Genomic DNA, 26,070 nt, shown 5'->3' with positions numbered 1-26,070 from the left:
GCAGGTTCCGCTTGCATCTTAACTGATCTATTTGGAAATTATAAGGTAGAATTTTCTGCTGTGCTTGAGAATGTGCAGAATCTGCCTGCCAGTTGAAGAGAGCTGAAGTATGAGTGGGTTGCAATAGTGCAGTGCCATCTCCTGGTGAAAATAGTGGCTACTAATAACTGAACGTCCCTTTCTTAGTTTTTTATGTATTTACTCGAATTGTATTCCTATTTAGATGTATAAGAACATAACATACAAATGTAAAAAAAAAAAAAAAGACAGAAAAGCTAATATTGATCGCACTTGTGCACGCCCTCCAACATGACAACACCACACACGACTCTGGTCAAAACTATCATTGTGGGAATCTGGGAGTTGTAGTCCTTTACGCTTGGACGCTGTCGTCATAAATGGATGTAGAACTACTACTCCCATGATGCTCCAGCTAAATCGCTAAACAGGCACACACGCCCACGCCGAGTAAAGCCATCGGCTGTAATCCTCACACAGCTCTCAAGCCTACGCGGTTATTCTCTACCTTTAATTTCTACTGTAGTTAAATCACATAAAAATGGATAACTCCGGAAAAGAAAAGGAAGCCGTACAGCTAATGGCTGATGCGGACAAGAAAATCAAGTCTTCGGGCTCCCTTTTGGGAGGCATGTTTGGAGGGTAAGCTAGCATGACGTTTTAGTTTACAACAACAATGTATTGTCAAACAGCCTATTTCTTTACAGGCACACGCATTAAACATATTCTTTATGTTACAGATTAACATAGTTTTATTTTGTGTGCATCAAGATTTTTAATAAAGTTGGACATCAATCGAACCACTTGAGCCTCAGGCAAATTAGGTACTTATGCTAACTCACTGGTTAGCTAATTACCCATCAATGTAAACAAGCCTCCACTCTGGTTCTTCTTTTTAACTAAGCTAAGCAGTTGTTTGCCATGTTACTTTATAGGGATGGACGATATGGCCTAAAACTATATTGCAGCCACCTACGATTACGATATATAGCATGATATATTTTTCGGCGAATGCAGCTGGGTTAGGCTCTAGTCACCCCTGCGACACCGAGAGGGACAAGCGGTAGAAATGGATAGATGGCATTTTCACAAGGGGTTACAAAGCTACTTAATTTAGCTGCTGATGTATGTGGTAACATATTGCGTCAGTTCCGGTTGTACTTTTCCTCAAAAATTATTCATCCATCCTTCCGTTTTCTACCGCTTGTCCCTTTCGGGGTCGCGGGGGGTGCTGGAGCCTATCCCAGCTGCATTCTGGCGGCAGGCGGGGTACACCCTGGACAAGTTGGCACCTCATCGCAGGGCAAAATTATTAATCTACTTGCTAATTTAATGTTAATATCGGGTTACTTTCTGGTTCTATGAATACTTTTGTTAAAATGTAATAAACACTTATTATTTTGTTGTTTAGATACTTTACATTGGTTTTGGGTGATACTACAATATCGATACAATACCAAGTAGTTACTGGAGCAGTATTAGTCATACTAATGCTGATACTGATACTCTAAAATTGTATCCAACATCGTTCAAGGATCAATTGTCATCAGGATTATAAATTGACAGAAACAAAGGATCGGGATGTATTGATATCAATAAATATTTGAATTATGTCCTTATTCCCCTTTATTATTACGTAAACAACTAATTAAATAAAGTCCATCCATTTTCTACTGCTTGTCCCTTTTGGGGTGGCGGGGGGTGCTGGAGCGGAAGGCTGGGTACACCCTGGACAAGTCGCCACCTCATTGCAGGGCCAACACAGATAGGCAGACAACATTCACACTCACATTCACACACTAGGGCCAATTTAGTGTTGCCAATCAACCTATCCCCAGGTGCATGTCTTTGGAGGTGGGAGGAAGCCGGAGTACCTGGAGGGAACCCACGCAGTCACAGGGAGAACATGCATACTGTACACAGAAAGACCCCGAGCCTGGGGATCTAACCCAGGACCTTCGTATTGTGAAGCACATGCACTAACCCCTATTCCACAGTGCTGCCGATAATAAAGTCAATAGTGTAAAATAACTATAACATAAGCAAAAACTGCTCTTGGCTCTTGTTTAAGGGTAAACTGTATGTTTTTGGGAATGTTGCCTATCATTCACAATCCTTATGTAAGACAAGCACAAATATGTTTTTCTTTTTTATGCATTGTAACTAGTAAATAATTGTGAGCAAAAGTCAGATTACAACTGAGCCTATGGGAGTTGCCCTATTCTGCCTACAAATTGCTTAAGAAAACATCCAAACATCTCCATCAACATGTTATATACACACTGTAAATATATATGTAATGTAGTAACAGGCACATTATTAATAACATGTAATATATACATATTTTGCTCATTTTAAGCATACAGCGCCACGTTAATTTCATAGACGTATCACGTTCGCTTTTCCTTTAACAACATCACTGATTATTACACACTGCAAACAACATGAGAGCCAACAAACATGATAAAACATCACTTACTGTACCATGTCTGCTCTCACTGGAAGGCCGACTGCTAGGATGTTGATATGATCCTGTTTAGATGAAGAATGACTCATAATCATTGCTAAGAAAAAAAGGGTGTGGGGCGCAACCGAGCTTTTTCGCTGTTTCAGCGTATAAGTGGACCAACTTTTCGGTTTATGTCCACATCCTTTTACTATCCAGGTGAGAGACATGATTTATGATCTGAATTAACTTTCACCAAGTCAGAGGTGAAAGAGCAGCTCTCCAGCTCATGATGACAATACAGCAGCATAAAAATGTTACCTCTTATCAATGCGCTGCTAAATGTAGGTTGTTAACGTTAGTGCTAATGATAACAATATTGCTATTACTTGGCTAATATTCAGGTCACAAAATGTAAAATGGAGTATCTTGGCAGGTTTTAGATGTTTTTTTAAGTGGGTTTTATGGGCGCTCAATGACGTCATGGGTCCCATCGGCTCTCTTGTAAGCTTATTTATGAGTTAGAACACATTAAAAAAAGCTCTTCCCATAAGTATTGTGGATTATTGGAAAAAATTACAAAAAAGTGCAGTTACCCTTTGACAAAAACTATATAAATTGTTGCTATACTTACTTGGTATCATTGTTGTTGAGGTTTGTATTGATTGATTGAAACTTTTATTAATAGATTGCACAGTACAGTACATATTCTGTACAATTGACCACTAAATGGTAACACCCGAATAAGTTTTTCAACTTGTTTAAGTCGGGGTCCACGTTAATCAATTCATGGTACAAATATATACTATCAGCGTAATACAGTCATCACACAAGTTAATCATCAGGGTATATACATTGAATTATTTACATTATTTACAATCCGGGGGGTGGGATGTGGAGGGGATTGGGAAGGGGGGGTTAGGTTGGGTGTAGCGAATTTTATAGACAAGGCTCAGTGCAAGTTGTTTTATTCTGTCCTCCACCCTGAGACAGCCCATTTTTGAGAAGTGGGTAGGAGTGAGGTGTGATCTGGGGTGGAGGTCTAGAAGTAACCTGACTAGCTTGTTCTGGGATGTTTGGAGTAAATTGTATAGTATTGATCGCCCCGCGAGTGAGGGAAGAGTGAATCGTGAGCTCGACAGGCGGATCGGTGCGGCGTATTCAGTAATGCGGACGCTGTATCGGTCCGTTGTGGTGAAGAAGGAGCTGAGCCGCAAGGCAAAGCTCTCAATTTACCGGTCGATCTACGTTCCCATCCTCACCCATGGTCATGAGCTTTGGGTTATGACCGAAAGGACAAGATCACGGGTACAAGCGGCCGAAATGAGTTTCCTCCACCGGGTGGCGGAGCTCTCCCTTAGAGATAGGGTGAGAAGCTCTGCCATCCGGGAGGAGCTCAAAGTAAAGCGGCTACTCCTCCACACCTAGAGGAGCCAGATGAGGTGGTTCGGGCATCTGGTCAGGATTCCACCCGAGCGCCTCCCTTGGGAGGTGTGTAGGGCACGTCCGACTGGTAAGAAGCCACGGGGAAGACCCAGGACACGTTGGGAAGACTATGTCTCCCGGCTGGCCTGGGAACACCTCGGGAAGAGCTGGACGAAGTGGCTGGGGAGAGGGAAGTCTGGGCTTAGGCTGCTGCCCCCGCGAGATGCGAGCGGTGCGAGCGAGGGGGGAAAAGCACGCCAAAAGTCGTCAAAAGTGTGGGAGTATTTCACTAAACGGCCTAATAATGTTGTTGTATGCACACTGTGTTGAGCGGAAATAGCATATCATATAGCAGCACAACGGCTATGAACGAACATTTGAAAAGAAAACCATCAACTAGTCAATCGTCCGCGTGAGCATACGTTGTCATCATTACACAAAAACATGAATGTGTCATTTGTATCTGCTAGGGGTGTAACGGTACGTGTTTTGTATTGAAGCGTTTCGGTACGGGGCTTTCGGTTCGGTACGGGGGTGTACCGAACGAGTTTCTAAGCTTATGCTAAAGTGTTAACAAGCTGCTTTGCTCCTTCTGCCTCTGTCTCAGCACGCAGCATTGTCCCACCCACACAACCATCTGATTGGTACACAGAAAGCATTATCAGCCAATCAGCAGTGCGTATTCAGAGCGTTAGCCAATCAGCAGTGCGTATTCAGAGCGCATGTAGTCAGCGCTTCAGCGTGGAGCAGATAGGTGTTTAGCAGGTGAGCATCAGGCAGCGGACTCTCCCCAAATGATAATAAACACCTCCCAGTCAACTACTAGTAACATCACTATGAGCCCGTTGACCTTCTAGGAATATAAACTGCAGCTCAGCTCACTCGCAGTTAAGGCTGCAGCTAACGATTAATCTATTGATTATTTTTTTGATTAATCGGTTAATCTATAGATTATTTTTTTCGATTAATCTATAGATTATTTTTCCTTTTACCGATTATTTTTTTATTCAAAATGAAGATGAAAAAATAAATGTAGGCCCAATTTTTCAAAAGGCATGGCTTTTATTTACAAAAAAAAAGAAGTATGGCCACTCAGTCAACATTGACAACAACATGACTAAATATTCTGTAACAATGTAAACATTTAAAACTTTTAACATTTAACAAAATTAAAAGTAGCTTATTTGCTTTTTAATGTGCAAATATAAAAGTCAACATCCAGTGCAAATCTTAATATTCTGCAATAGTATAAGCATTTCAAAAGTAAAAGTATTGCTTATTTTGCTTTAAAATGTGCAAAAATAAAGATAAACATCCAATACAAAAAAGTGCAAAACGAAATATTCTGTAACAACAGTGTAAACATTTCAACAAAAGTGAAAGTATTGCTTATTTGCTAAAATGTGCAAAAATAAAGATAAACATCCAATACAAAAAAGTGCCAATCTAAATATTCTGGAGCACTGTAAACATTAAGTATTGCTTTTAAAATGTGAAAAATAAACATCCAGTCCAACACAGTACACAATAACCAATTCTACTCATTCCAGTGAGTGACTAACAGTTGTAATGAAGAAAGGTTAGCATGTGTACATGCTCTGCTTCTTTTCTTGTTTACAATATTCCCAGCAGCTGAAAATAGGCGCTCAAAAGGGGTCGATGTGGCTGGAACTGAGAGGTAATTAGCCTTCACCTCAAGCCAGGACTGCGAGTGAGCTGAGCTGCAGTTTAAGTTTCTAGAAGGTCAACGGGCTCATAGTGATGTTACTAGTAGTTGACTGGGAGGTGTTTATTATCATTTGGGGAGAGTCCGCTGCCTGATGCTCACCTGCTAAACACCTATCTGCTCCACGCTGAAGCGCTGACTACATGCGCTCTGAATACGCACTGCTGATTGGCTGATAATGCTTTCTGTGTACCAATCAGATGGTTGTGTGGGTGGGACAATGCTGCGTGCTGAGACAGAGGCAGACGGAGCAAAGCAGCTTGTTAACACTTTAGCAGCTAAAGTTAGCTTTAGCTTAGAAACTCGTTCGGTACACCCACGTACCGAACCGAAAGCCCCGTACCGAAACGGTTCAATACAAAACACGTACCGTTACACCCCTAGCAGATACAAATGACACATTCATGTTTTTGTGTAATGATGACAACGTATGCTCGCGCGGACGATTGACTAGTTGATGGTTGATGGTTTTCTTTTCAAATGTTCGTTCATAGCCGTTGTGCTGCTATGATAGGCCATTTATGCTCGACACAGTGTGCATACAACAACATTATTAGGCCGTTTATTGAAATACTCCCACACTTTTGACCACTTTTGGCATGCTTTTCCCCCCTCGCTCGCACCGCTCGCATCGTCTGCTTTGATCGTCTGCGTTGCACTTCGCCATGTGTGACGTAAATATGCGACGCGTCGACGCACAAAAACGGCGTCAACGTATTTACGTAACCGATGACGTCGACTATGTCGACGCGTCGTTTCAGCCTTACTCGCAGTCCTGGCTTGTAAATAAAAGCCATGCCTTTTGAAAAAACTGGCCTACATTTATTTTTTCATCTTCATTTTGAATAAAAAAATAATCGGTAAAAGGAAAAATAATCTATAGATTAATTGAAAAAATAATCTATAGATTAACCGATTAATCGAAAAAATAATCTACAGATTAATCGATAGAAAAATAATCGTTAGCTGCAGCCTTAGCCAAGACAACAGCAAGGGTCTCACTTTTCCGCCGCCTGGCAGGTTTGACTTGGGGAGCTTCCCCCGAGACCCTACGCATATCAACTTAAGCCATGGTCCTACCTGTAGCTAAATACTGCGCACCTGTCTGGAGCAGAAGTCCACATGCAAACAAGGTTGATACCGTCATCAACAGCGGCCTAAGGAATAACAACTGGTTGCATAAAACCAACACCTGGCAGTAATCGCCCCAGCCAGTCTCCAACGGGATGCAGCTACCATCTCTCTGCTAGAAAGTACATCCTGCAAATCCTGCACAAAACCACAACAGCGCCTCCACCATTCAGGCTGGAGTCTCGCCATCCTTACAACAAAGCAGCACAAGAGATGCTACAGTTGATCCCTGAGGTCATGTCCAGAGATGCTTGGGTGGCAGCATCCTGGAAGCAGGCAGTTGGACCCCCACGCATCGAACAATACATCCAGGACCCAGGAGGCAGAGTAAAAGGAGAGACTTGCCACACCAACTATGGACCCCTCTGAACCACCTGCGCACTGGATTTGGACGCTTTCAAGTAATTTATGAAAAAGTGGGGCCTTTCAGACATTGCGACATGGGAGTGTGGTGAGCTTGAGCAGACTGCAGAGCACATCATCACCGACTGCTCCCTATACAGCCCGCCCTTTTCTACTTAGGACCAGAGATGAGGGCGTGGCTACATGACACTGAGTTGGACATCTGATGGTATACGAAACAGAGACCATAGTGAACTCCCAAAGGTCCGCGCTGGGGGGTTTGCAGATCAATAGGTTATAGCTTGCAGTGATTTATTTAACAATACAAATGCTGCATGGAAATTGCTTATTTTGCCTTTTCACAGAGGACACCACAAAGTGGAAGAAGCCTGCGAGATGTACTGCAGAGCGGCCAACATGTTCAAGATGGCCAAGAACTGGAGTGGTGAGAACAATGTTTATTTTACAACTGATAATCAAAACACCTGAGTAGGAGGAGAATGTATATTTGTATTTTTTGCAGTGCTAAAACGTAACAGTCAGTGCAGCACTTGTGAAAGTGGCTCAAAATCATTAATGCAGAGTCAGTGTGTTTGCTGAATCCAGTGCACTGAACGGTATGAGGCACATTGTTGTTGTATCTTTCTTTTTTCTGTAAGCTGCTGGAGTAGCGTTTTGCAAGGCGGCACGTCTCCACATGCAGCTGCAGAACAAACATGACTGTGCCACCAGTTTCATCGATGCTGGGAACGCTTACAAGAAGTCCGACCCCAATGGTGAGAAACTCAACTGACCCGGTCTTCTGGAGCAGAATCAGCAGTGCGGCCGTGAGGCCGCACAAATTGCACATTACCCCACTAGAATTGCAGTATTGAGGCTTTAACAAAGCAAATACAGTAAAGGCTCTGTCACGCCAAATTTCTTCCCTCTACAAAAACCTTCCCTCCCCCATTTACTTCCGTGGTCATGTTTCCTCTCACGTCATTGACAACGATCGATAGCATTTCGGCTTTGACTGCCTGTCGCTGGAAGGATACTTCGTCTTTGACAGCTGCTGTAATCTGAAGAAATCGATTGGGTTTTTTTTGTACAGGTGCGAAACAGGACAGTCGCGTGCAGGTTAAGGGCCCCCGGCAACTTTGTGATTTTATTGGACGCAGCCCCGGAAGTAAATGGGGGAGGGAAGGTTTTTGTAGAGGGAAGAAATTTGGCGTGACAGCTCCAATGTTGCTTGGATTTTAAAACATGGTTCAGTAGTAAATCATGGAAATAATAATCCAGTCATCACTTTCAATGTTTAACTGTCATACGAGGGTATAACAAATAGTGCTGCAGCGATTAGCCGACATTGTTGACAAATGTCAACAATACATCTTGTTGCCAATAGTTATATTTGTCGACAATAGTCGTGACGTCATCACTCGTGTTAGTCCGGGCGGAAGTGGGTCACTCGCCATCGATAACATATGTGAGGATGTTTCCTCTTATTCTTTTTAAAAACATGAAAACCTTGCTAATTTTGCAAAGCAGACCTTGTTTTTATGGCAGTACATCTGTGATACGCGAGCATTTAAAGCGTAGACATGATGTCGGACATTTGGAGGGAGAATGCGGTCTTAACCTCGGTAAGAGTGTTAGCTTCTTCCTTGCTAGCTAGCTAACAAGAGTGAGACGAAGTTGTGTGAAACATAGCTACCTATCATTTTAGTCAAAGTCACCTTTCAAGACACCAATTCAAGTAAGTTTTAAAGCAGCGTCAATTTGCAATGCCGTAAAAAAAGACACTTTAACAAACGCAAACCCACACACACAAAGAAGCACAGAAACAAAGACAGACAGGCACCGATACGAAGGTATCATAATATTAAACATACAATCTATTAAATAGCCAACATTTTAATAATTAATAATTACTACACATTGAGTCCATTATAGTGCTAAAACTGCCAAGAGTAAATCACTAGTCAATATACCAGTGTCCAGCTTTTTAAATATCACAAAATGCTTTTCTTTTTGAGGTAGTTAAATTTGGTGTTTTGTTGTTTGTTTTCATCGCTGTTATTTTAAGTTTTTAATACATAAACAAGTTTTTTTTTTAGCACTTTGCCTTTCCTTTCTTTTAAATAGACCACATTTTATTAGTCATTTTATGTTTTGTAACAGCTGAATATAAATAATATAAATACAGTATAAATACAAATTTATGAATGAATTGGTCTTATTTGTTGTTCGTAAGCACATGTCTAAAATAATTTCAGCTTCACCTAGAAGTCGATGGAAAAATTAGAGCCATTAAGTATGTGTACGATTTATTGTCCGATTAGTTGACTTATAGTTAAGATAATCGTTGACTAATCGATTATCAAAATAATCGTTAGTTGCAGCCCCAATAACAAGACTAAATTAAATTAGAAATAGCCACCTTTCGATGATTTCTGCATTTGATGATAAATGTTTTTTACACGTTTCTATTCTATACTGAAATAAGAACTTTATTGAAAAAGGAATCTTATTTGTTTAAAAACTTCAAATTGAATCTAATCTTGGACCATCTTCACAATTTCACAACATTTCAGTCACTGCCAACACTATGGTTGTATATTAGGGGTGTAACGGTACACGAAAATTTCGGTTCGGTACGTACCTCGGTTTAGAGGTCACGGTTCTGTTCATTTTCGGTACATTAAGAAAACAACAAAATATAAATTTTTTGGTTATTTATTTACCAAATTTGTAAACAATGGCTTTATCCTTTTAACATTGGGAACACTATAATAATTCTGCCCACGTTAATCAACATTAAACTGCCTTAAATTTTTGCTCAGATTAAATAAGATGACAACTTTTCTTCTACATATAAAAAGTGCAGCATTAAACATTTTCAAGTGAACTTATCATGCTTAATTTATTACAGCATTTGGGAAGCCTGTAGTTGATTTATTATATAAATGTAATATTTGTATCAACATGGGATAGCAGGGACCCTGCCATTCAAAATTAGGCTGCTACATTACTAATGATTAATGTAACTCTAGAATATATATTGTACCATATAAAAAATGGTACAATAGCAATAGGAGAGACTATTCATCCCTGAACACCATGGAGTTCATGTAGGCTTAATGATGCAGTTACATTATTATATCAACTATCAGAGACAGAAACTCTTCATTTAACATAATGTCCTTTTTTGCTGCTTCAACACAGCTCAATCAACACAGAAAAAGGTAAAGTGAAATAACAGACAGACAGGGCTTTGTTGTCCGTACCACACACACACACCGCAAAATGAGCTAACGTTACGCTAAAAGCGAATTATAATGCCTTCACCTCAAGCCAGGACTGCGAGCGAGCTGAGCTGCCTTTTATATTTCTAGAAGGTCAACGGGCTCATAGTGATGTTACTAGTAGTTGACTGGGAGGTGTTTATTATAATTTGGGGAGAGTCTGCTGCCTGATGCTTACCTGCTAAATGCTAAGCACTGACTACATGCGCTCTGAATACGCACTGCTGATTGGCTGTTACCGCTCTGTTTGTAACCAATCAGACGGTTGTGTGGGTGGGAGAATGCTGGGTGCTATGTAGAGTACTGACAGAAACAGAGGCAGAAGGAAGCGGAGGCCGCTACTTGATATGTTCGTGTGGAAACTCGTTCGGTACACCTCCGAACCGAACCGAAACCCCCGTACCGAAACAGTTCAATACAAATACATGTACCGTTACACCCCTATTGTTTATAGTTGAATTGTATTGTACTGAGCAACCAGGACAGACACATATACTGCTTACATTTTGCTGGATCATATAATGCCTCTACAATTTATTGCGGAAAAATTATATTATTGTCGGCATTACTTTGAGACCAAATTAAGCACTCAGGCTGCACGATTTTGAGTAAAAACCTAATTACCATTTCCTTCTCCAAAATTACGATTGCGATTCGATTGGCGATTTTTATATTTTGTATTCGCGTAAAACTGCAAAAATAGCCAGGGAAGGAAGACATGATACCTATAGATTGCCAATCAACATATTCTTGTCCCACACATTAGATTAATATGCAATAATTTACTTTCAAAACTATTTGGCTCTATGCAGACAGACTCAGAGCTTTTGCTCTTTAACTGAATAATCTATAAAAACTATACAGTGTTTATAATGTAATGTAATCATAAAATATAATGCAGGTAACCATTTAAAAAGATATAAAGTTTTATTTTTCATTACTGTTGAATTGTTTAGCATTGTACTGAAATTGTAAGGTAAATAACTTTGTTATGCAACACGGTGAAACAGGGGTTAGTGCGTGCATCTCACAATAAGAATGTCTTACACGGTGAAACAGGGGTTAGTGCGTGCATCTCACAATAAGAATGTCCTGGGTTCAATTCCTGAGCTTGTGGTCTTTTTGTGAGGAGTTTGCATGTTCTCCCCATGACTATGGATGTTCCCTCAGAGTACTCTGGCTTCCTGTACAAGCGTCCTCTGTATGTAAAGCTGGCACCCTGCTCTTCGCCCACCGAGACAAAGATTGTGAATGAGTGAAAAGAGGGCTCACTGTGTTCAGTTAATTCTTCTGTTAAATAAACACGCTCAGGTGCTGAGAGTGATGCACAGAGTGAGCCGTCTTTCTCCCTGTTTGAAGCGAAACGCGAACAAACGTAAGGTTCAACAATTCTGATTAGCGAACATGTCAGTCACTGGTGACCACGTAGAACAAAAAACCTCAGCCTCTTGCGGTAATTTATCGCACTATTCAAAACCTCGATGACGATTCAATGTTGTTTAATCGTGCAGCCTAGTTAAGCAGTATTCTTAATAATAATGCAAGTGTTCCTTTCAAACGTAATAAACTTTGATTTCTCATTTGTTTTTTTTACCATTGTAATTGTAAAGTCGAGCGCTTTTCATTTTCCTAAATGTTTAAACAAACAATAAAAAGTTAATGGGTCAGTTGGTATATTCTGGCATACTTGCTCGCTTGTCTGTGTCGATGGGCTCATCTTGCTTGTTTAAAGCTGAAATATTTTCAGACTGGACATTTGGCTTCACAATATTAATTTTCCTCCTAATTTTTGGTACCTTGCGGTGTTTCTTATTAGTGAGTCCCAGCTAGCGAGACTTTGTCCATGCATCCTGGCTTTGTAAGCCAGCGGTCTGCCCACTGAAACAAAGATTCTGGATGACTGAGAAGAGGATTCACTTTCGTTCATTTGATTCTGCTATTGAATAAACGTGCTCAGGTGCTGAGTGCGATGCACAGAGTGAACCCTCTTTTACCCTGTTTGAAAGCGAGAGACGAAAAGAACAAACGCAGGAGTGATACGTTTAAGTGGTAGGCTATTGGTTACAGTTTCTGTCATGTTCTATTGCTTTTACCTCAATTTTCCTTTTTCACCAGCATTTGTGTCTTTTCTGTGTTGGCATCACACACAAAATGTCAAAGAAAATGTAAAACACACTTGTGGTGTTGTTTTAGATGCTCACTAAGCTGAAGTCCCACATAATTTTAAAGTTGTGTGCGACCTAAGAGGCATTTTAATAAGGAGAGTGTTGGTCCAGTTCCAAATTGTACGACTTGCGCGGTACTACTGTACATGATTCGGAAGTATTTTTTAATAATTGCACGATTTGAAGAAGTAGTTTACTTGGTTTGTTTGTTAGTCTGTGTCCTCGTACTTCTACCTAATTTTTTCTCCTGTCCACTATAATTCTCTTTATGGCTTTAATGAACATAAAAACTAACAATTTCCATATCTTAACTGTTCCCTCCTCCTCCTGCTCCTCTTTCTCTTTTTCTATGCTGCCAAAAGAGGCAATCAAGTGTTTAAATGCCGCCATCGATATATACACAGACATGGTAAGATGTTTTATAGTAGTGTGCTGTAGGGCTGGACGATTATGGCAAAAATAATAATTACGATTATTTTGATTGATATTGTAATCACGATTAGTCATTAAGTTGACAACATGAGTATTTATTCTACCACCAAAACTAAACTTTAAATATAGTTTAAAAAAACAGATATAAATTAGTAATGAATAACCCACAACAACAATAGCAATAAAAAACAATGAAATTCATTTTTCTTTTTTTTTTAAATTGTTTTTTTATCTTTTACACTTATTTTACCAACTAGTGTGCTTTTTGTGTCAAAAAGTTTTTAATAATTATTATTAAATGCAACATATATTGGTGCAATAAGATTGTGGACAATTTTGACCAGTAATTTAAGTCAAAATAAAATGATTGTGTAAATGTATTAAGTGCTTTACAAGTATGCTTGCGTAAGGCACTTTTTTAAAACCTTTATTTTGTTAGCGCAGTCAGACTGGATGTGGCGCACTGCGCTATTATTGTAAAGGGGGAGAGTTTGCTGTGCTGTTCTCAGCTTGACGAGCAGAGGCAACTTGAGTGTAAAAAAAAAACAACAAAAAAAAAACAAGCGAGCCTCGCAAGTTTTACATTATTGTTAAATCGATGACGTGGTTCACAACAACATGAGCAGATGAGATGTGTTGTGAGTGTATGGATGGTTCTTGCTAGCTTTAGCTTCGTAGTTTAGTCGCTGTTTCAAATTGACCATCGCAACATTGTTTAGTTCAGGACGTGTTTTAGGGATAAATGAGTGGTCATGGACAGGTTATCACAAACAAATGTTCCTTCTTATAATGACAGCATTTAAGTCACATTTATGTCAATTTCCCTGACAATCTGTGTTTAACAGTGTATTCCGTTTTATTGGCAGATTATGTGACTACATCTGCGGTTACGTGAATGCGGAAATCGTATGCCTTACTGATTTTGTTGAGTTTAGTGATTATTGAGTAGGCATACTAGCGCTGTATGACATTAAAAGTAGCAAACTGGGTGAGATCCCAAACTTCTTGTAGATGTGGTCTTTTTGTCCATTCATTCACTACTCATCTGTTTCACTGTCACAAACTCCAGAATTTGCATGCATGTTGCACGGCCCATTAATCCTTTTTTTTCCCCGATTATTAGAATGTATTTTAATGTTCGTGAGAAGCCATAATCGAAATCAAAATCCGATTAATTGTCCAGCCCTCGTGTACTGCCTCATACTGACTGCTCCTTTTCGTATTTGAATACTTTTAATGAGTTATTTTAGTTCATAACTAATGTACGTCTTCATCTTCTTTCAGGGAAGATTCACCATTGCTGCCAAACACCACATTAGCATTGCCGAGGTCTACGAGTCAGATCTGGTGGATATCGAAAAAGTATGTTTGCATACATGATATACCAACTTGACAGTGCAATTATGAGACACAATGTCATATGTAAGACGGTTTGTTCTCCATCCATGAAGGCGATTGCACATTATGAGCAAGCAGCAGACTACTACAAGGGAGAGGAATCAAATAGGTGAGCTAAAATATGTGCGTGGAACCTCAATTTACTAACTTAATTGGTATTTGAACATGGTTTGTAAATCGGAAAGTTCATATATTGAAGCAGAGTTCCCTATATAAACAATGTAAACAATGAATAGTTAGTTCTAGCCTCATTAAAAGAATGCGCACTGTGTGTGTGCATGTGCGTGTGTGTGTGTGTGCGAAAGTGCGTGTGAAAATTTGTGGCGCATTATGAAGCCTAAAATACCATAACGGAGAAGCAAGAATGGGAAAGAATTCCACCTGAAAAGCTTCAAAAATTGGTCTCTTCAGTTCCCTAACGTTAATGAGTGTTGGTAAGAGAAAAGGCCATGTAACACAGTGGTCTTAATGCCCCTGTTCCAACTTTTTTGCAATATGTTGCTGCCATTAAATTCTAACTTAATGATTGTTTAAAAAAAAAAGTAGTTTCTCAGTTCGAACATTAATTATCTTGTCTTTGCAATGTATTCAATTGAATATAAGTTGAAAGGGATTTGCAAATCATTGTATTCTGTTTTTATTTAAGATTTGTATATATGTATGAATCAATCAATCAATCAATCAAAGTTTACTTATATAGCCCTAAATCAGGAGCGTCTCAAAGGGCTGCACAAGCCACAACGATGTCCTCGGCTCAGATCCCACATCAGGGCAAGAAAAAACTCAACCCAATGGTATTACAATGAGAAACCTTGGAGGGGACCGCAGATGTGGGGGACCCCCCACCCCCCCTCGGCAACCGGTGCAATGGACGTCGAGTGGATCTAGCATAATATTGTGAGAACCCAGTCCATAGTGGGGCCAGCAGGAAATCATCTTGAGTGGAGACAGGTCAGCAACGCAGAGACGTCCCCAACTGATGCACAGATGTGTGGTCCACCCTGGGTCCCGACTTTGGACAGGAGCGCCTCATCTGTGGTCACCAAATCTGTGCCCCCCTCTCCAGGGGGGCAGAGCAGAAAAGAAACGGCAGATCAACTGGTCTAAAAGGGGGGTCTATTTAAAGGTTAGAGTATACAAATTAGTTTTAAGATGGGACTTAAATGCTTCTACTGAGGTAGCATCTCTAACTGTTACCAGGAGAACATTCCAGAGTACTGGAGCTCGAATAGAAAACGCTCTATAGCCCGCAAACTTTTTTTGGGCTCTGGGAGTCACTAATAAGCCGGAGTTCTTTGAACGCAGATTTCTTGCCGGGACATATGGTACAATACAATCAGCAAGATAGGATGGAGCTAGACCGTGTAGTATTTTATACGTAAGTAGTAAAACCTTAAAGTCACATCTTAAAGGCCTACTGAAATAACATTTTTTTAATTAAACGGGGATAGCAGATCCATTCTATGTGTCATGCTTGATCATTTCGCGATATTGCCATATTTTTGATGAAAGGATTTAGTAGAGAACATCGACGATAAAGTTTTGGACGCTGATAAAAAAGCCTTGCCTGTACCGGAAGTAGCGTGACGTCACAGGCTGAAGGGCTCCTCACATTTCCCCATTGTTTTCAATGCAGCGAGAGCGATTCGGACCGAGAAAGCGACGATTACCCTATTAATTTGAGCGAGGATGAAAGATTTGTGGATGAGGAACGTGAGAGTGAAGGACTAGAGTGCAGTGCAGGACGTATCTTTTTTCACTCTGACCGTAACTTAGGTACAAGGGTTCATTAGATTCCACACTTTCTCCTTTTTCTATTGTGGATCACGGATTTGTATTTTAAACCACCTCGGATACTATATCCTCTTGAAAATGAGTCGAGAACGCGATATGGACATTCACAGTGACTTTTATCTCCACGACAATACATCGGTGAAGCTCTTTAGCTATGGAGCTAACGTGATAGCATCGGGCTTAAATTCAGATAGAAACAAAAGAATTCAATCAATCAATGTTTATTTATATAGCCCTAAATCACAAGTGTCTCAAAGGGCTGTACAAGCCACAACGACATCCTCGGTACAGAGCCCACATACGGGCAAGGAAAACTCACCCCCGTGGGACGTCAATGTGAATGACTATGAGAAACCTTGGAGAGGACCGCATATGTGGGTAACCCCCCCCCCCCCTCTAGGGGAGACCGAAAGCAATGGATGTCGAGTGGGTCTGACATAATATTGTGAAAGTCCAACACATCACCGAAAGTCCAGTCCATGGTGGGGCCAGCAGGAACCATCCCGAGCGGAGACGGGTTAGCAGCATAGAGATGTCCCCATCCGATGAACAGGCTAGCGGTCCACCCCGGGTTGAGAGCAGAGTAGAAAAGAAAAGAAAAGAAACGGCAGATCAACTGGTCTAAAAAGAGAGTCTATTTAAAGGCTAGAGTATACAAATGACTTTTAAGATGAGACTTAAATGCTTCTACTGAGGTAGCATCTCTAACTTTTACCGGGAGGGCATTCCATAGTATTGGAGCCCGAATAGAAAACGCTCTATAGCCCGCAGACTTTTTTTGGGCTCTGGGAATCACTAATAAGCCAGAGTTCTTTGAACGCAGATTTCTTGCCGGGACATATGGTACAATACAATCGGCAAGATAGGCAGGAGCTTGACCGTGTAGTATTTTATACGTAAGTAGTAAAACCTTAAAGTCGCATCTTAGGTGCACAGGAAGCCAGTGCAGGTGAGCCAGTATAGGCGTAATATGATCAAACTTTCTTGTTTTTGTCAAAAGTCTAGCAGCCGCATTTTGTACCATCTGTAATCTTTTAATGCTAGACATAAGGAGGCCCGAAAATAAAACGTTACAGTAATCGAGACGAGATGTAACGAACGCATGGATAATGATCTCAGCATCGTTTGTGGACAAAATGGAACGTATTTTAGCGATATTACGGAGATGAAAGAAGGCTGTTTTAGTAACACTCTTAATGTGTGACTCAAACGAGAGAGTTGGGTCGAAGATAATACCCAGATTCTTTACAGAGTCGCCTTGTGTAATTGTTTGGTTGTCAAATGTTAAGGTGGTATTATTAAATAGATGTCGGTGTTGAGCAGGACCGATAATCAGCATTTCCCTTTTCTTAGCGTTGAGTTGCAAAAAGTTAGCGGACATCCATTGTTTAATTTCATTAAGACACGCCTCTAGCTGACTACAATCCGGCGTGTTGGTCAGCTTTAGGGGCATGTAGAGTTGGGTGTCATCAGCATAACAGTGAAAGCTAACACCGTATTTACGTATGATGTCACCTAGCGGCAGCATGTAAATACTAAAGAGTGCAGGGCCAAGAACCGAACCCTGGGGAACTCAGCACGTTACCTTAACATAGTCCGAGGTCACATTGTTATGGGAGACACACTGCATCCTGTCAGTAAGATAAGAGTTAAACCATGACAAGGCTAAGTCTGACATACCAATACGCGTTTTGATACGCTCTAATAAAATATTATGATCAACAGTACCGAAAGCGGCGCTAAGATCAAGAAGCAGCAACATAGATGACGCTGACTGGAAGGATAGACAGAAAATCAACAATACTATTAAACCATGGACCTGTAAATACACGGTTAATGCTTTCCAGCCTGGCGAAGCTTAACAATGCTGTTGCTAACGACGCCATTGAAGCTAAATAGCCACCCTTTGCTCTGATTACTGCTTTGCGCACTCTTGGCATTCTCTCGATGAGCTTTAAGTGGTAGTCACCTGAAATGGTTTTCACTTCACAGGTGTCATAGTTTTGATGGCTTCAGTGACAATCTACAGTGTACATAGTCATGAAAATAAAGAAAATGGATTTAAATGAGAAGGTGTGTCCAAATATTTGAATATATATATATATATATATATATATATATATATATATATATATATATATATATATATATACACACACTTTTATATAAACTTGTACCGTATTTTTCGGACTATAAGTCGCAGTTTTTTCATAGTTTGGCCGGTGGTGCGACTTATACTCAGGAGCGACTTATGTGTGAAATTATTAACACATTACCGTAAAATATCAAATAATATTATTTAGCTAGTTCACGTAAGAGACTAGACGTATAAGATTTCATCGGATTTAGCGATTAGGAGTGACAGATTGTTTGGTAAACGTATAGCATGTTCTATATGTTATAGTTATTTGAATGACACTTACCATAATATGTTACGTTAACATACCAGGCACGTTTTCAGTTGGTTATTTACGCGTCATATAACGTACACTTATTCAGCCTTTTGTTCACTATTCTTTATTTATTTTAAATTGCCTTTCAAATGTCTATTCTTGGTGTTGGGTTTTATCAAATAAATTTCCCCAAAAAATGCGACTTATACTCCAGTGTGACTTATATATGTTTTTTCCCTTCTTTATTGTGCATTTTCGGCCGGTGCGACTTATACTCCGAAAAATACGGTATATATACAGTATATCAAAATACATAACAAGGGGGCAATGCTTTAACAATCTCTTTATGAAAACACAATAATAACACAAAAACTAAACAACAACAACAATGGCAATATAAACTGTCAACGTGCGCAAAAACAGACAAAAGTCCCTTAACTGCGCTTAAAAACTTGAACAACCATGTTCTTACAATAAAAGGGAAAAAAAGCCTATTTACCTTGCTGTCGGCATATGTTTTGTGGCATGCAACAGACAAGATTAGACAAAGGCAGTGACACGGGGTGTAGACGGGAGGGGAGGTAGAAAGGGGGGGAGAAGGGGCAGTGTGTTACTACTCGGAAGGAAAGTCCTCTTCTTCCGAGGTTCCCTCTCCTCTCTCTAAGTTTAAGTCCACAGCGATTCCCTTCTTCTTTCCAGGCTGTTTTGTTGGTTTTTTGGACCCATATTGAGTAAGCAAAATAGACAAAACTTGGTGAATGGCGAGAAAAGAAACACGCTGAAACACTGAGAAGTGGCGACCGAGTAATGGACTGTGTAAACAGTATGTGTATCCAAAATGGCTGCGTCCCGTGTGTACTGTACTGCACAGGAAGTGACGTCCCCAAAATGGCTGCGCTCTAAGACTTCCAGCGGCACGCAAAATGAATAAATTAAGCATTTGTACAACAAGGCATGGTTCGTACACAGAGGCATATTTGGCTCGATCGAAAAGTTTGCAAAAAGAGGGGTTTGTAAACCAAGGTTCCACTGTACAGGGGAGTCAACTATCGACTCGCACTGTATGTGCAAGACATCATTTTGATAGGACCTTTGGAAAATAATATAGCTTTTTTATTTTCTCTAATAAGTTGCCTGTTCGTTTAAGGTACAATATTAGTGATTAGTGAGTATAAATGCATTTTTAAGCAATCTAACAATAATGTGTATATATATAAAGAGAGGGACCGAGAGAAGGGTGTGTGTGAGGGTGAGAGATGTGTGTGTGTGAGGAAGAAAGATAGAAATATGTGTGTGAGAGGGAAAGAAAGCGGTGTATGTGTGAGGGGGAGAGAGAGAGAGCGTGGTGTGTGAGGTAGGGAGAGAGAGGGAGCCAAGTGTGTGTGTGGATGGGAGGAAGGTGTTTATGAGTGAGGAAGAGAAAGAGGTGTGTGTGTGTCGGGGAGGACAGAGAAGGGTCTGTGTGAGCGGGAGAAATAGAGAGACGGTTAAAATAACATTTATTTGTTATTTGAAATAATTGTCTACTTTTTTCTTTACATACAAATAATGATTATTAAAACAAGCACGTTCTCTCTGAACTCCACCATCAGCTTTACAGATGCTATGTCTGCGTGCAGATATTGTGTGTTGTTGTAAATAATATGTACTGTATATCACCCTGGTAGCACATCTTACTAGTTTGAGTGAGCTCATTACAGTCTCTACTGGCACCACCTACTGTATATGTTCCTGAGACATGTGTGCAAATATTAATTCAGCTACAATTAAAACAGCAGAGGCCATTATTTAACAAAATACGACATAAGCTGACTAAACATATTGTTACACTGTAATGTGAAATATTATTAATTTGTGTAGTTCTGCCAACAAGTGTCTGCTGAAGGTGGGGGCTTACTGTGCTCAGCTGGAGCAGTACCAGAAGGCCATAGAGATCTACGAGCAGGTGGGAATTGTTTTTGTTTGATCTTTAGCTGTAAAATACATTTGCAACATCAGTAAGAGAACACAGAGGTATGGATGTAAAACACAAGGATGTGTGAACAGTATTAAGCCCTGTGGATTATCACCAGTTTTAATGCAAACATGAGTACATGAAAGCTTAGGTATAAGTTCACTGATGTTTACACCATTAGTATATTGTGCATGCAAAATGAACAAAGACAAACATGATATTGATCCTTGCCCTGTAATTACCTGGCGACCAGTCCAGGGTGTGTCCCGCTTCTCACCCAAAGTCAGCTAGCATAGGCTCCAGCTCACCATTGACCTTTATGAGGACAAGTGGTATAAAAAATAGTTGGATAGATGTTATTGTTCCGAGTGTCTTAATGTAAACAGTACATGAGAGTTGATGTATGTTTACATACTATTAGTATATGTAACAAAATGAGGCATGGTAATGATCTTTGTGGAACACCAGTCTTATAATTTATTGGCAAAATATACACTTTGCATCCTGTGCTGCAGATATAAACAAGCTAATTGGATAGTTCACCGAAGGATGGGTACCGAATCCGGTACTTGTTAGGCACCAACTGAATCCCGCTGGTTCTACCAGGCACTGATTCACGTAAGATTGAACGGTGACATCTTATGGTACCTGGGTTGCGCCTGACGTCGCGCCCGGTTGCCGACTCTTTGCACTCCGGCACTTTGCCATCATTCCAGCAGCACTGAGAGCGGACTCAGCCAAACTAAACTAAGTAATGTTGCAATTATCAGTGCCAACTAAGAAATTGACTCAAAAAACGCTCTAACATAAGTAAAGTAAAGCTCCAAAATGTGCTAGCTTGTTGCTAATATACATTGGCTTTGCTATTGACATTCTACTGATTAGCATTAGCGATTTCACATTGCGATTTCCACACATCCAAATTTGTTAATAACTGCCATCTTGCAACTGTAATTGAGACTCAGAAATGTTATAATAAAACAAGATATAACAACTGGACAGCTGTTATTATAATCAGCTTGTTTTTAAATGTTGCAATAAACATGAGGTTTTATTATCAAAAACAAAAACATATTCATTAAAACAAAAGTACAGAGTATTGGTACTGTTGAGTACCAGTACCGATTCCCAGGTACCGGGAATTGGTACCGTATCGGTTTAAATGTGAACTGCACTCACCCCTAATAATACCACCAAATTCCAAAAAGATGGGAGTACTGTAGCATGCTGTGGTTAGCATCCGTGTATGATGGGAAATGAACCTGTGCAGGTTGGAGGCAACACCATGGACAATCCTCTGCTGAAGTACAGCGCCAAAGAGTATTTCTTCAAAGCGTCGCTCTGTCATTTCATCGTGGACGAGCTGAACGCCAAGGCAAGTGTCTGTCTTGGGGCTTCATTTACAGGGTTTGTTGTGGACTCTCATCACAATGTGTTACCCGCAGATCGCTGTGGAAAAATACGAGGAGATGTTCCCAGCTTTCTCCGACTCCAGAGAGTGCAAACTCTTAAAGGTAGACGCTTACTCCGCTTTTAGGAGAGGAAATTATTTATATGTATTTTTTCACAGAAACTTCTGGAGGCTCATGAGGAACAGAACAGTGAGGCTTTCACAGAGGCAGTAAGTGCTCATGTCTTTCAAGTTATCATGCTACTCATAGGTCGACCCCATCAATTGTTCCCACAAGTCCAAAGCTGTTGTCATGCATGCTTTCCCATTATAAGAAGCAACCACGACTGCCTGAGGCAGCTCATTTTACCAGCAAAGACACTAAGCTAACTAGCTCAACGGGAAATAAAGGTCTACAAAAGTGTTTAGATTCACATGTTATTACCTTGAAGAATGAAGTAAAATGTTAAATAATGACTCTAATCTTCTCCAAAAGTGCAAAACAAATTCCTTTACCTGCATGGTTATCCAGATTGGTACCAATATATAATAGGTTGTCTCATGACTCACCCCCTCCACACAACTTTTAAAAAACATTTTATTTTTAGTGTTGTACTACGGCCATCTTTGCAAAGTTGTTTTATTTACCCGAGCGACTGTTAGGGGTGAGGTCTTAAGTTATTTTTTATAAGACATTTATATCTACATTTATTACTAGTCCATTTATTTAAATAAACAACTAAAAAAACTATATGTTTCCTAATTTATTGTATTATTTGCTAATCTCCTTCATGTTGGATAACAACAATGTGTACAGTCATATGGCTACTTGGTTCCAGACTCAGTGATAAGTGAATTTCCACATAGTATGAACTCTTATTTTTAAATCGAATATTTTCATAGTTGGAGCATTAAAAAACTGTTGACGACATTTTAAATACATTTTTAACATGATTAGAGCCCTCTAGACATGAATTAACACCCATATAGTCACTTTTACACTTGTTTTACCCAATATAGTAGACATAATAATAAATGCTCTGCAGTAATACTGATTAGCGAACACACACAATTCTAACACACACAACCACTAACCTGGGAAATGACTGCAATTTGTTCGACAATAATGATGATTTTCCATTACAGAAGATGCTGGTTGTCAGAAAGTAAAAAAAAAAAATTGTTAATACCTTTCTGACAGTGTCAAAGCTGGTCATTTGTAACATTGTGCAGGCACCAACAGCATCACAAGTTCATTGTGTTGGCGTAACAAGCTCCGCCTCCAACCCGCAGGTGAAGGAGTTCGACTCCATCTCTCGCTTGGACCAGTGGCACACGACGCTACTGCTGCGCATCAAAAAGACCATCCAGGGCGATGAGGGGGATCTTAAATGAGACCCTGCTCAGTGGAGACACAGAAAGGACAAATCGATCAATTAGTCAATCATTACGCATGACACCCCCCCCCCCCACCCCCCCCCCGCCACACACACACACACACACAAAACTACAAACAGACTTTTCCACTGCACACTACTTTACTATAACACTTAGCTTCCCTTAAAATGGTCGCGTCACAATCTGGTTGAAATTTAAAGCGTCTTCTGTGCGGAGAAGTCTTCTTCACTTAACATGACAGCGGTCACATCGATAACTGCATGTTTTTGTACATGTAGTGTGTAGTTTTGTGTCTTTGTCAGATCTCCATGTAGTTTCATCAAGTGTGGCTCGTTGACAACGTGCGCTAAGAGACTGTTAAAACCGCTCGTTATTTCCTCAGGATTCCTTTTGTTGTGTCGTTGTGACTACTTTTGGTTTCTTCTACTTTGATTACGGTTAGGATTTGGACGCCGCTCCTCTCTAATAAGCATGTCCCCACCGCCCCGTGTCGCCTCAGTTCACTCGCCAGCGTGGCGAGCCGCACCAAAGTATCCAGCTTCTTCCAGATGGAATGTTCACACATCCTTTGAACAAAATGATCAATATGCTTGTGCAAACGGACAATAAAGTTGAATTGTATCCCTGTTAGCTTTGCATCCATCTTGTTTGTGTGTGCCTGGTCCTTTCTTTCCAAAGTGTCATGCTTGGAGTAGGTTGAGTTGTTTTTGCGGATTCCTGATAAATTATCTTTTTAAATGATTAATGTGACAGAGCGCCCTCTACAGTTTAGTGCAGCGGCACCTGTTTTTTTGTTTTTTTAAAATATCCGTTTTAAATGGTCAGAAATAATAAGAAATTCATCTGTTCCATCCATCCATTTTCTACCGCTTGTCCCTTTCGGGGTGGCTGGGGGTGCTGGAGCCTATCAGCTGCATTCGGGCGGTAGGCGGAGTACACCCTGGACAAGTCGCCACCTCATCACAGGTCCAACACAGACAGACAACATTCACACACTAGGGCCAATCAGCCTATCCCCAGGTGCATGTCTTTGGAGGTGGGAGGAAGCCGGAGTAACCGGAGGGGACCCATGCAGTCACGGGGAGAACATGCACACTCCACACAAAAAGACCCCGAGCCCGGGATTGAACTCAGGACCTTCATATTGTGAGGCACACGCACTAACCCCAAATTTGATAGTTTTAGTTTTACATATAGAAAATAATGTAAAATCACTATAAATGATGAATGAACATTTAACATCACTTTCACCTTTGAAGAAGACCTTCTGAGGAGAAAGCCACATGGACGCCACTTTTGTACTTTGCTATGAGTTTTTTGAGTGCTAGCACTCGTGTTAGATCCAAGAAAGCACAAACAGCGATTTAGTTTACTTCAACTGATGCTATCACAGGGCAGCATGGTGGTTAGTGCTCGTGCCTCACAGCCTGTGACTACTCCAGCTTCCTCCCACCTCAAAGACATGCACCTGGGGATAGGCTGATTGGAGACACTAAATTATGTGAGTGAATTGTCTGTTTTGGCCCTGCGATAAGGTGGTGACTTGTCCAGGGTGCACCCTGCCTTCCACCCAAGTGCAGCTGGGATAGACTCCAGTCTCCCCGTACCCTCAAGATGGACAAGCGGTAGATGATGGATGCTATCACACTTATGGGCTAGATCCCGCTGAGCACAACACGTGACTTCGCAACCCTACAATTTGCAACCATCTTTGGTCCTACTCAATAATAAAAGCACATAAACTGAGCCACCAGCGAATGGAATTTTGTTATTTGGGCTCTTGATTCCGTGAAATGATAAATGATCACCTTTTGAGTTTCTTCTGCAGAAGATTCCGCAAAGAGCTCAGACTAGATCCGCTGCTACTTCGCATTGAGAGAAGCTGGTTGAGGTAGCTCTGGTGTCTAGTCCTGGGTGCCTCCCTGGTGAGTGTTCATGGCATGCTCAGCCAAAACAAGGACCCAGAACAGGCTGGAGGGATTGTGTCTCGCAGCTGGCCTGGTATCGACTTAATGTTCCTCCGGTGGAGCTGGAAGTGGTTGGCAGAAACGGGAAAGTCTGGGGTTCCCTAATGCAGGGGTATCCAGACTGAAAATTTGGCCGGAGGCCGAAAACCGACTGCATGTAAATGAACATGTATGTGTACATATTTGTATGTATACTGAACACAAATATAAACACAACACTTTTGTTTTTGCTCCCATTTTTCACGAGTTGAAGTCAAAGATGTTAAACTTTTACTATTTACACAAAATACCTATTCCTCTCAAATATTGTTCACAAATCTGTCTGACTCTGTGTTAGTGAGCCTTTCTTCTTTGCCAAGATAATCCATTCCACCTCACAGGTGTGGCATATCAAGATGCTGATTAGACAGCATGATTATTGCACAGGTGTGTCTTCGGCTGCCCACAATAAAAGGCCAATCTGAAATGTGCAGTTTTGCTTTATTGGAGGTCGGGGTCAGAAAAGCAGTCAGTATCTGGTGTGACCACCATTTGCCTCACGCAGTGAAACATATCTCCTTCGCATAGAGATGATCAGGTTGTTGATTGTGGCCTGTGGAATGTTGGTCCACTCCTCTTCAATGTCTGCGATGTTGCTGGATATTGGCAGGAATTGTAACATGCTCTCGTATACGCCGATCCACAGCATCCCAAACACGCTCAATGGGTGACATGTCCGGTGAGTATGCTGACCATGCAAGAACTGGGATCTTTTCAGCTTCCAGGAATTGTGTACAGATCATTGCAACATGGGGTGGTGCATTG

The 26,070-nt window shown here is 40.7% G+C and overlaps 1 protein-coding gene across 1 annotated transcript; it reads left to right on the top strand.

Annotated features, from left to right (window-relative positions):
• The first annotated feature begins 250 nt into the window (after positions 1-250).
• Positions 251-23,929, top strand: napbb (N-ethylmaleimide-sensitive factor attachment protein, beta b). Its single transcript, XM_062044954.1, has 12 exons — positions 251-660; positions 7,454-7,533; positions 7,748-7,864; positions 12,903-12,949; positions 14,257-14,334; positions 14,424-14,479; positions 20,418-20,502; positions 21,782-21,886; positions 21,957-22,025; positions 22,082-22,132; positions 23,195-23,341; positions 23,374-23,929. The coding sequence occupies exons 1-11, from the start codon at positions 560-562 to the stop codon at positions 23,294-23,296; spliced, it is 891 nt and encodes a 296-aa protein (XP_061900938.1). The 5' UTR covers positions 251-559; the 3' UTR covers positions 23,297-23,341; positions 23,374-23,929.
• Positions 23,930-26,070: the final 2,141 nt, after the last annotated feature.

This window comes from Entelurus aequoreus, linkage group LG04, assembly GCF_033978785.1.
Source record: "Entelurus aequoreus isolate RoL-2023_Sb linkage group LG04, RoL_Eaeq_v1.1, whole genome shotgun sequence".
Classification (NCBI taxonomy): Eukaryota; Metazoa; Chordata; class Actinopteri; order Syngnathiformes; family Syngnathidae; genus Entelurus; species Entelurus aequoreus.
Note: the sequence above shows the minus strand (reverse complement) of the source record. Positions and strands in the feature narration are given on the sequence as shown.